Here is a 12,719-nt window from a genome sequence, read left to right on the forward strand (position 1 = left end):
AAGAATCTTTCAAGAGAGTAATCTGGTAGTGCACAGTAAAAGTTACAAAAATAATTGTTCCAGTCTTGGGATTATAACCAGAATGTGTTATCAAAAACAACCAAAAAAGAGCCATCTTTGCAGAGATTTTTTAGTAGCATTGTACATAAGTGAAAAAACAAAAAAGCAAATTATAAACAACCTAAATGTCTAAAAAATAGAGGAATAGTTAAAGAAGTTATGGTATGTTGGTGAAAGGGGAGACTATAACACAATTAAGACCACCAAATATGAGGAATGCAAAAAATTTAGAAAACCTTTATGAAATAATGCAAACTAATAAAAAACAGAACCAGCAAATGAAATTCACATTATCAACAACTAAGCAAGAGGAAAAGTCACTAAGAATTAATGATTATGTGAAGAAACGGAGCATAAAATATTAGTTAGTAAAAATAAAATAAAATAAAAAGGAGGGGGAGATTAATATGTCCATACCTTTCTGACCCAGAGATTCCATTGCTAGGCATATAGCCCAAGGAGGTCAAATGACAAAAAGGTCCCATAATCACTAGAATATTTATAGCAAAAAAGAACTGGAAACTAAGTAGAGACTCATCATGTGAGGAATGAATGAGCAAGTTGTGGTGGACTAATATAGTGGAATATTGTTGTGCTATAAGAAGTGATGAACAGGATAATGGCAGGGCATGGGAAAACTTAAAGGAATTATTGATGCAAAATAAAGGGAACAGCAACAGGAAAACTGTATGCACAATCCCTACAACAATGGAAATGAAATCAACAAGAAAACCTGAAAACTGAAAACTATGAGATGATAATGACCAGGCTTGGCCTCAGAGAAGAGATATGAGACGAGGAGAACTATGGGTGAGGAACACTACGGATAAATGTCAGACTTTCTGGCTAATTTTGAACTTTTAAAAAAATCTTCTCATTTTTTGCCGTAAGGGATGACTCTCCAGGAGGAGGAGGGGGAGGGATACACTGGAAACGCTGCCGATGTAGAAACAAAAGACAGCGGCCAATGTCGTGGCTCATTCCTGTAATCCCTGATACTGGGGCAGGCTGCGACTGGTGGCTTGATTGAGTTTAGGAGTTCTGAGCTGCACTGGCTACAGTCAATTTGGCACCCTCACTAAGTCTGACACTAAATATGGTGAGCCCCCTGGGGGAGAGTTCTGTCAGGCTGCCTAGGGAGGGGCAAACAAGCCTTTTCTGGAAAGACAGCAGTGGGTTCAAGGCTGTGGGTGACTGCTGATACTTCCAGCCAGGGTGAAATAGGGAGACCCAGTTTCCAAAAAAAGAAAAAAGAAAGAAAGAAAACCCAAAAAACAAAACAGTTTTTAAAAGAATAAATTGACAAAGAAAGAATCCTGATAAAGACTTGGGAATGGCTGAAAAGTGATAATACTATATCTGTTGGAATTAATTTAAATGCAGTTACTAAACAGGTTTAATTGACTATGGATGTTCAATGTTAAGGTTTTTAGAAAATATTTAATTAACAAAATAGAATAATCAAATGAGGAGGTTGTACTGGATGATCTCAAAGGTCTCTTCCAGCTCTGACATTCTGTTTGATGTGTGTTTCCTCCCTCCCTCTCTCCGCTCGGGTCAGGCCATTCGCCTTCGAGTCCATCCCCTGTATCTGATGATCCCAGGCACAGTTGGCTGCTCCTATGCTTTTATGCTTCCAGTGTCAACACCCCCCAACTCCATCGCCTTTGCTTCTGGACATCTGCTGGTCAAAGACATGGTAACTTCCTAGGAGACATTTGGGAGCTTCAGCAAGGAGGGAGAGGCGGGTTGCTTAGAGGAGCCTGTGAAGTCAATGCCACTTCAGTGATCTCCAGGGTTGGAGCCCAGAAAACTTAATTGCAGCTTAGTGAGCCTATGGAAGAGAGCCAGAAGAAACCCTGGCCTCGGAGTCAGAATACCTGAGTTCAAATTCCGGCTCTGCACTCAGTATCACCTGTAGGACCTTGGGCAAGCCCCTTCCTCTTTCTGGGACTCAGTTTCCCCATGTGTAAAATGAAGAGTTTATACTAGATCAGGGTTCTTAACCTTGGGTTCATAGACTCCCAAGGGGCAAGTGAATAGATTTCAAGGGATCTGTGAACTCCAACCTTTTAGTATTTTGATTTCCTGCATTTCTGTGTAATTGGTCTTCTTTGAATTTTGTGTAATTAATTTTCTGCATTTAAGATCATTCTTCTAAGAAGGATACCATAGGTTTTACCAATCTGGCCAAGGGGTCCATGCCACAAAAAAGCTTGAGAACTCCTAGTCTAGTGTAACTAGATGGTCTTCAAATTGCTCTGATGTTCTGTGTCCTAAGGGCCCTCCTCACTCTGACAGTCCGTGACTCTAGGACATCCCTGACTTCTTGAACAGAGCAAATAATATTATTTAAGACTAGATGTACTGGAATCTTTGGTGTGGTGTAATGGAAAGAGCACTGGGTGTGGAATCAGGGGATCTGAGCTCAAATCCAAGCTTTGCTGCTTACTACCTGGACAAGAAGGCTTGCCTCTCTGGGTCTCAGTTTCCTCATCTGTAAAATGGAGTTGGACCAGATGATGACCCCTGAGGAATCTTCTTGCTCTAAATCTATCATTCTCCTCTCTTCCTATCAAAAACACTTAACTTCCATCTGCCTCAGTTTCCTCATCTGTATGACGGGGTTAATAATAGCACCTACCTCCCAGCTTGTAAGGATGAAGTGAGATAATATTTGTGAAGTGCACTGCAAACCTTAGGGCACTATAAAAATGCTAGCTGTTATTATTGGTGGACATTTGGGGGCCATAGGTTTGTTTCAATATTCCCCTAAGTCTAAGAAGGTTGAAGAAGGCAGATTGTCTTTAAAAGCCCTCATCATGTGTAATATAAAGCCAAACATGAATGGTTTATTCTTAGCTGTGGCCCTATGCCCCTACCCTCTGTGCAAGAGTCTGATAAATGATTATACAGAAAGTCATCAAATGATGGACAGCAGAGAAAGCGTGCCTTAGTTTCCTTAGCTATAAAAGGGTGGGGGGCTGAACTATGGGGTCTTTAAGGTCCCTTCCAGAGACACAGATGACCAAAGGGAGAAAAGAGAGAAAGAGAAAAAAACCTCTGTTTGAATATCACATACCTCTGTCTGTTCTGTTTCTAGGCCTGACGTAGCTTATTTAAGTGCTAATTAGTGTCAGGCAAGGGCCAGGAGCCTGGGGAACACTCATTAGTGCCTTTCTCACTCTCTCCAGGGAGGCCTCTGTGCTGGAGTGTCCTCCCTGAATCTGGGCTGCATGTTCTAGGGATGGCCTTTCCTCTGGCAAGCACCTCGGGTCTCTGTACTGATCACCTCCACCTAGATCACCCCAAGAGCAGACAGGCTTCAGGCTTCCTGGATGACTTGTCTTTCAGATGTGGCTGCTGAAACAGTAAGGCAATGATAACAACATAGATAACAAGGGTCAAAATGCCTATGTAATTCTGTATCGCAAAGTATAGGAGACTCTCCACAGAGAAGGTAGAAGAAGCAAACCGTTTATTCAGACACCAGAGGACCATATCCCACAAGACATTTATCCAGTCTATCACAGCAGTAAAACATTCCATACACAATATCACAACCTGGAGCCTAAGCATCCCAAAACCTCTCTGACCCCCTGCTGGGGTCTTCCCAAAACAAACTCACAGTACAGCTAAGTCAGCCTGTTCAGTTCTAACAATCATGAGGGCGGGCGGCCATTAGCAGCCATAACATCTCTCTCTCTCTCTCAGCATTTCCTGTGACATAACTTCCTTTTCCTGTTAGGAAGAAGTTTCTCCCACCATGTAACTTAGGCTTTCAGCCGGTCACATGGCCTATTAATGGGCGGGAAAGATCTTCAGATCTAATTGCTACTACAGCAGCCCTCGAGCTTTGGAGCTGGAAGGACCCTACACAGTTTAAAATTCAGAGTTTCTGAGTGACTTTTAGAATGCACAGTGTTAAAGTTAAGAAGGGTTCCTAGGGGTCATGCCATTCAAACCCTTCAATTCATAGATAGTAATTGAGGGAAACTGAGGTCAAAGTCACAAAGGTAGTAAGTAAGCAAACTAGGGTTTGAACCCAGGTCTTCTGACTCCAGATCTCATGCTGTTTCCATTATGCTGGCCTACACGGCTAGTATCTAATGATCAGACTCTTTGGAACTTAAGGATTATGACTAGAGATACCATAGAAAGGATACCAATCAGAATGTAAGCTCCTTGAGGGCAGGGGACTGTCTCTCTTTTTGTTAATTGTATCCCCAGCAGTTGCCACAGTGCCTGGCACTTAGTTCATGAAGAGGACCATGACATCAGGGAAATGATGACGTGACTTGCAGTTGACTTTGATTTGAGTGAGGGAGGGCTGTGCAAGGTCTCCAGCCTCACTTTCTCCTCCAGAGCCATCTGGGGCCAGTGGCCTGATACTCACCAGAATGACTGGAGATGGCCCAGGATGTCTTGGGAGACCCTGGCCCTGTCAGGCTAAGGTCTTCTCATGTACTCAGAGTGAGGTAATAATGCCCATTCAGTGACTAGGCCTCTTTAAGAAGTGAGTCAAGGGATGGCCTGTTTAATTAGAAAAAAAAGGAAAAAAAGTCAACTCGGGAGGGGAAGACCCTCAGGGTTGCTGTTCTAAGGTGCTTAACAAATGTTTATTGGATTGGTTTGGACTTTCAAAGGTAGAGAGCAGAGAAGGAACTTAACTTTTTGAATAAGTTGTCTGGAGGTTCTAAATCTCTTAAAGTGAAAGTCATTCCACTATTTTGTTCCTACTGAAATCTTTTGTTCAGTGCTGTGTGGGTTCAGAAGTATTACAAGACTCCTGCCCTCAAGGGGGTTAGAGTCTAATGGGGAAGACAAGTTGTACCCAGGAGGGCTGGTTTGGGAGTCAAGAGACCTAAGTTTTGTTCCCAGCTCAGCTGCTAGGCTGCCATGTGATCTTGGAGAAGTCATTTCTGCTCTGTTTTCTCATCTATAGAATGAGAGGTGATCAGGGCTTCTTAACTTGAGGGCTGTGGACCCACAAGTGGTCAATGGATAGATTTTGGGCAGGGGTCTGTGAATTTAGTTTTAAAAAGTTTTGATATCTGTATTCTAATATAATTGGGGTTTTTTAAAATAATTTTTGTATATTATTTTATGCATTTAAAAAACACTATTCTGAGATGGGGTCCATAGGCTTCACCAGGCAGCTAAGGGAGTCCGTGTCACTAAAAATGAATCCTGTTGGTCTCCAAGAACTCTAACTCTGACACAGTCAGAGAGGGATTAAGTAATAAATTATATGGTGATGATGGTAAGGACAATAGGAATTCAGAGAAGGGCAGAGATCAGCATGGGCAGCAAAGTCAGGGAAGAAGGAAGGGATTTGAGCTGGGCCGGAAAGTTTTAAGCAGCTACCCAGGTTGAGACCTTCAGTGCATCTACCTTCATTCCCTGTAAACGCCTCTCTACTCTGACCGACAGAGAAAAAGGTTTGACTGACGACTAACTAACCCACAAAGGGGAAACTGAGGCCCAGAGAAGAAAGTAACTTTCTCAGATTCACAAAGATTCAGTAAATAGATGAAGCAGGATTTGAACGCAGAGGCAGCTAGATATTCAGTGGATAGAAGGCCGGGCCTGGAGTCAGGAAGACTCATTTTCCTGAGTTCGACTTTGGCCTCAGACATCTATTAACTGGGTTACTTGGGCAAGCCACTTAACCCTGTTTGCCTCAGTTTCTTCATCTGTAAAATGAGCTGGAGAAGGAAATGGCAAACCACTCCAGAAACCTCCAAATGGGGTCATGAAGAGTCAGACATGATGGTAACAACTGAACAACGGTAGTTTCTGATCCCAAATCTTGTGCTTTTTCCACTACACTGGGCTATGTTGCTAGAATCTAAAGATCTGGGGTCAAGCTTATTCAGCAGAATAAACTCTCAAGTCAAAATATTGACATTGGAAATATGTTTAACAAGATTGCACATGCATAACCTATATCAGATTGCTGGTTGTCTTGGGGAGGAGGAGGAAGGGGAGAGAGGGAGAAAAATTTGGAACTCAAAATCTTATAAAAATGAATGTTGAAAACTATCTTTACATGTAATTGAAAAAACAAAATACTATTAAGTGGAGAAGAGGAGGAGACCAAGTAGGCTGAGAGGCTCTGCAATCTTTCCTCATGCATTCAAAAGGGATTGTACCATAGGTATGGAAGTTCCAGCTCTAAGTCATGAGGTCTTGATTGTCAGCTGAGGCCCCCCTGATACATCTTCTGCTTAGCCCAGAAATGTTTAACTTGGGCAAAAACCACAGCTTGTCTTGTTGCTGTCATACTTTACAGTTTACAAAGTGCCTTTCCTGATATAGCCCATCGAGGTTCCCATAGAACAGATGAGAAAACTGAGGTTCATAGAAATGAAGGACTTGTCCACAGCCACACAAGTGACACACACTGGAGTTGTCCCTCAAACTTGGATTTTCTGATTCCTGGTCCAATATTCCTTACCTTATGCTAGGCTGCCACTCCAAGGACTGAGAGACATTTGATCACCAAACTCCCGCCTGACCTTCCACCCACTTTCCTCAGCCGTGGGTTCATCCCTTCTTGGGCCTGAGCAGCGGAGCAGAGCATCCTGTTTCACAAGACATCTCTGGCCCTCCACTACTTCAGTCTTGGGTACCTCTGTTTCAACCAGGGCCAAGTTCACATCTACCCTGGGATGAATGGAGTGAATACCTTTGCCCTCCTCCCAAAGGGTATTCAGAATATGTAGAGCAAAGTTTAACTGCAAATAAAGTTTGCCAGCTTGGAGATTCAGCCCCATGAGAGGCACTATTACATCATGGAAAAATACCTGGACTGGGGGTCAAGGGGCTTGGGTTCTAGATCCTGCCATTTATAAGCTGAGTGACCTTGTCATTTCCTCTCTGAACCTCAGTTTTTCAACCTGGAAAATGAGAAATCTAAGCTAGATCATCTCTAGAATCCCTTCCTGCAACCAAGCTCTGTGTTCTGAAGTCTTTTCCAGCCCTGCAAGCCTGCGTTCTAAGGCCCTTCCCAGCCTTGCTAGTCTATGTTCTAAGGCCCCTTCTGGCCCTGCTAGTGTGTGTTCTAATGTCTCTTCCAAGCCTTGCTAGTCTATATTTAAGGTCTCTTTCGGCCCTGCTAATTTGTGTTCTAAAATCTCTTCCAGCCTTGCTAGTCTATGTTCTAAGGCCCCTTCTAGCTTTGCTAGTTGGTGTTCTAAAGTTCCCTCCTTCATTCAGGTTCTACATTCTATGCTCCACGTTTCATTCTAGGTGACATTCCATTAGTATTAGGGATACATTTGTTTCATTCATTAAGCAAACAGCTTACTTACTTACTTACTTACTAAGAACCTGCTCTATGTAGGGGCCTGTGTTAGGAGCTTGGATGGAACAAAGACAAGGAAAAGGAAGAAGCATTAAGCACCCACTATCTTCCAGGCACTGTGCTAAGCATTTCTACCAATATTGTCTCATTTGATCTTTACAACAACCCTGGAAGATAGGTACTATTATTATCCCATTTTACAGACAAGAAAACTAAGGTTAAATGTCTTACCTGGGGTCACACAGCTAGTGCCTAAGGTCAGACTGAACTGCTGTCTTCCTTATTCCAGGCACAATGCTTTATCCACTGTGCCACCTTTAAATAAGATAAATAAGTCTTGGTTCTTGCCCTCAATGGGGCAATGCCCTTAAATGAGTCTAAGAGGGATGTTAAAGTTCTCATACTCTTTCCTATAAAAACAATCACAATTCTCTTTGTATATGTATGGACAGCACTTACCATTATATTTCTTCTCATATATTCATTCCCCTTAACCTGAAATCTGTGAACTTGGTTGGGTTTTTTTTTAATATTTTGATAAATGTATTTCAACACAAGTAGTTTCCTTCATAATCTTATGTATTTTATGTACTTATGTACTTACGTATTTTATGTACTTAAAAACATTCTTCTGAGAAATGGTCTGGGGGCATCACTAGACTGACTGCCCAAGGAGTCTATGATATAAACAATGTTAAGAACTCCTGTCTTACAGTCTTACTGTTAAGGAGGTAGGTCCAGGGTTATTATCCCCATTTGACTGATGGAAAAACTGAATGCTAGAAAATTTAAATGACCTAGCCATCAAGTTAATGGAAGAAGCAGGACTTTGCTTCAGATTTCCTAGGTTTGAACCTTGGTCTGAACACTAGCTGACTGTGGTGACTGCAGATGTCCCATAACATCTCCAGGTCTCAGTTTCCTCATCTCTAAGATGAGGGGTTTGTACCAGATGTCCTTTGCATCTCTCTGCCAACCGTATGACTTTTTCTGAACTCAATCCAGAGCTGTTGAGTGAACCTTTTGGTCTTTGGGGTTTTGTGTGTTTCAGGTACGGACAGGCCTCCTGATGAACCTTGCAGGTGTTTTGCTGCTTAACTTGGCCATGAATACATGGGCCCAGAGCATCTTCCAGCTGGGGACCTTCCCAGCGTGGGCAGAGGACCACTCAAGCAATGTCACGGCGCTGCTCCTTGACGAGTACAACAGTACCACCACCCTTCAGCCCCTCCTCAATGTCTGAGCCCCTCCCAATGGGGTTGCTCGAAGGACTCACTTGGGATAGGGCCCTTCCCATCCCAGCCAGGCCCTCCCAGAGGGCATCCCCCACACCTGGTGCTCATCTCCAACTGGCCAGCAAAGTGATTTTGTTTCTGATCAAATAACTGCCAGGTGAAGGAGACCTTCAGGACTCCTGCAGAGCCTCCTACAGAGGATACATTCCTCCTCTACCACCACCCTCCACTCCAGCCCCCAACTCCCACATGACAGAGCACAGCTATGCCTTGAACCAGATATTCCAGGAAGCTACTTCCTTTACCCCCAAGGTCTCCCATTAGTATTCAGTTGGGCCTTGTTTTTGTAGGCCTCAGCAGCTGTTGAAGGATTTGGGTTCCAAGAAGTCTTCTTTTTATGCCCCATGAAGGTTTACAAAGTATCACGACAAGTATCTCAAGTGTTATTATGCCTATTTTACAGATGGGGAAACTGAGGCCCTGAGATGGGAGGCTACTTGTCCATGGTCATAGTAAGTGTTAGATGCACTTGCTGGGGTTTTTTTTTGGAAGGGGGAAGGCAGGGCTATTGGGGATAAGTGATTTGCCCAAGGTCACACAGCTAGTAAGTGCATCAAGTGTCTGAGGCTGAATTTGAACTCAGGTCCTCCTGACTCCAGGGCCGGTGTTCTACTCACTGTGCCACCTAGCTGCCCCAGATGCAGGGCTCTTGACTCCACATCCTGTTCTCTGTCCGCTACACCATGTTGCCTTTCCAATGAGGCCCAAGAGCTCCTACAGATTTAGGTTAAGCTCATTAAAGATCAGTCAGTAGCTCTCCTGCCACAGCCACCTCTGCTCCTTCAGCTACAACAGACTTGAAAATATTATCTGACGGATAAGAATTTGCATTTCTTTTATAGGACATTTACCTCATTAGATTGTTTCAGTTCCTACAATGGCTTTTAGGACTATCGTTTTTATATCACAGTGCCATTGAATTTCAGAAAACCTTTTTATTTTGGAGCCAAATTAAATTCTAAGCACATAGGCACATGTATGTATATGCATACACAATGCACACACACACACACACACACACAGATTAAGTAGGCTTTTGTAGAATGCCCCATATTCCATGAGAATGCCCCATAGTCAATCAAGCATAGGGCCACAAAATCATAGACTTCAGCAGCCACCTAGTTTTACTCCCTCCTTTTACAGATCAGGAAATGGAGGCATGTCAAACAGACCAGTGTTTCAAGGGAACAAGGGGATAGTTAAAATGAAGTACGGTGATTTGGAAATCAAGGCTGTGGCATCTCTTGTGCAGAATCACACAGATGGCAGGAACCTTGGAGATTTCAAATACAGCCCTCCCTGAGCAAGAATCCCTTCTTCAGCATCTCACTGAGGGATATCTGGCTGTTGCTCGGAGCTTGCCAGTGACAGGGAACCCCCACCTCCCAAGGCAGCCCTTTCCCACTTTAAGACAACTCCAATTATTGAAAAGTTTTCCCTAACATGAAGCCAAAATCTGCCCAACTTCTCCCAAGTGCTCTTAGTTTTGTCCTCAGGAGCCAAAGTGAATGAGTCTCACTTCCTTTCCACGCAACAGACCTTCAAATGCTTCGAGGTGATAACTGTGCCCTATCCCCTAGGTTTTCCTTTCAGGCTCAACATCGTCTCTCTGGTTAGTGCTCCCGTGGCACAGTCTCTAATTTCCAGACCTTTTAAAAAGAGGATTAACAAGCAATCTAGAAGACCCACCCAAAGGGCTTGTCCCCCAAGCAGGAGATCATCTGAAGATTTGGTGACTAATTCCAAGTCCAAATTAGGCATTTTAGATGGGGCTGCCCTGCCATCTCTGGGATCCTCCTGAGCAGAAAAGGCTAAACCCTTAACTGAAGGACCAATCTGGTTCATTCTGATTTTCAGAACTTCAAGTCCTGAGTCAGAATTGTGACTTGGACACCCCCACCTCTCCCGGGGAATCACGTTTCATATTTTCGTGCAAAGCACTGTGATACTGGCAGATTTCTGGAACATATAATCAGGGAGGCAGCAGAAAACACATCTATAGTAGGCTTCTCACACCCAGAGCATCCAGGAGCAGAGGGTGAAAGAGACACAATGCAGCTTGGAATTCCCAGTCTGAGCCAGTGACTTTCTCTTTCCCCCTCAGACGTGCACACTGACTTCCCCCCTGGAGTGTTTTTGGAAAGGAGAGATGAGTTCTAACCTTTCTGGGTCATACCTTCCCCCTCCTAACATACTTCCTTCAATGGGATGCACCTTACTGGAAGTTAGCACATGCTATCCCAAACAATGTTATTTAAATTTATGAGAGGAAAAAAATTGCCGATCTACCACAAAGTCTCATCTGGTTGATTTTTTGTACTTTCAATGAAAGGACTTATAGGCACCAGTGATTTCCACTTATTCTTCATCTCCATTTATAAATCATTCTTTCTTTTTCACTCAGAATCATAGAGTCAGAGAATGTCAGAGCGGGGGTGACCTTAGAACAGAGAATGTCAGAGCTGGAAGGCGCCTTAGAGCATAGAATGTCAGAACTGAGTGTAATGACAGAAGTGGTTTTTCATTTTTTATGTCACAGGCCTTAGAACACAGATCGTCAGAGCTGGAAGGCCCCTTAGAACATAGAATGCCAGCTGTAAAGGACTTTCCATCACAGAACAGTAGAATTGGAAGAGCTCTTAGAACTGTGAGTTCAGAAGAGGGCTTTCCAGCAATTCCGTCTACTCCAACCCCTCTTGCACCCTATAGAAGAAGAAACTGAGGCCCACAGGAACTTCCCCAAGATACCATAGTTAGTAAGTGGCAGAGCCTGGATTTTAACCTTCGTTTCCTGGCCTGAAGCCTGGGGCTCTGTGTAGCACACCTTGCACTTTGTGTATGTTGGAAAAGACCAAGCTTTCAGGTCATGAGATCAGTGTAGAACTAGCAAGGCCTTAGCTTTATGCGGGCTGGTGGCAGCAGGAAATCACTGCAGGGGTTTATTTCTATTTTGCTTTAATATAAATATGCCTGTAGGGGGTGCCTACCCTCCCTCTCCTCAATTTACCCCACCTACTTGTTTACCAGTACCAGAAATTGTATAATGTGGGACAAGGCCTTCCCTCCTACAGTTAGAAAAGAGGCTAAAAATTGTCAATCTTCCTAGAAGGGGGAAACCAGGGACTAAAACTTAGTTATACTGTGGGATAAACGACTGCTATCGCAACCTTTCCAGGGGAAGGGAGAGGACAAGAGAGAACTAGGAGCCCTGCAACTGTACCGACAGACACTCAGTCTACGTTTAATTACAGTTACTGTTGATAAGGCAATTCCCTCGTGGTCTTCTTACATGTGAAGGGGTGGGAGCGTATCAACAATCTGCTCCAGAGCCCTTTTCTAGAGCCCGGGTGCAGGCATCTAGAGATGTCTTGACTTGCAGAGCATTCTTGATTATAAAACCTATATAATAAAAGACCTTAATTGGAACCTTACACTGCTGTGGTTGGATCTAACTGAAGTAGAATAAGCATAAAACGGTCTCCATTTCTACCGCATTTTATGGTTTACAAAGCAACTCCCCCCCAGGCCCCCCCATAACCTGAGCTGGGAACAGAGAAAACCACTAACTCGGGTAGTTAGAAGATCTTCATTCTATAGATGACGGAGCAGGCTAAGAAAGATAAAATGACTTTTCCAAGGTCATACAGCTAGTAAATGGCACAGATTCATGGATTCACCTTAGAGCTGGAATAAGCCTCAGAGGTTAAGTCCAGGAATCCATACTTTGCTATCCCTGACATATAATTAGCCTCTTCTTAAACATCTCCAGTGACAGGAAACTCACTGCCTACAGAGGCAACCTATTCCTTTGTCAGCCATTCTACTTGTTAGCAAGGTCTTCACTATGATGAGCTGAATTTCAATGTTCTGCTCCAGCTTTGTCCTTTGAGGCTAAGCAGACTGAGTCTAAGCCCTCATTCACTGGGATTATTTTCAGGTACTATTACGAGGACACCCACGGTGTTGTTCCCCTTCTCCTCACCCCAACTCTTCTCTTTTCCAGGCTAAACATCCCCAGTTCCTTCAGCTAAGACTCATACAACAGTCTCTCTCTC

The 12,719-nt window shown here is 43.6% G+C and overlaps 1 protein-coding gene across 1 annotated transcript in view; it reads left to right on the top strand.

Moving 5' to 3' along the window:
• SLC13A3 (solute carrier family 13 member 3) overlaps window positions 1-12,095 on the top strand; it is a 79,213-nt gene extending 67,118 nt beyond the window's left edge. The window contains exons 12-13 of the mRNA XM_036750874.1: window positions 1,622-1,759; window positions 8,421-12,095. Of these exons, the coding sequence (XP_036606769.1) occupies window positions 1,622-1,759; window positions 8,421-8,612 (330 nt within the window). The 3' untranslated portion in view covers window positions 8,613-12,095. The remainder of the gene's footprint in view (window positions 1-1,621; window positions 1,760-8,420) is intronic.
• The last annotated feature ends 624 nt before the right edge of the window (window positions 12,096-12,719 follow it).

Source organism: Trichosurus vulpecula, chromosome 3, assembly GCF_011100635.1.
Source record: "Trichosurus vulpecula isolate mTriVul1 chromosome 3, mTriVul1.pri, whole genome shotgun sequence".
Classification (NCBI taxonomy): domain Eukaryota; kingdom Metazoa; phylum Chordata; class Mammalia; order Diprotodontia; family Phalangeridae; genus Trichosurus; species Trichosurus vulpecula.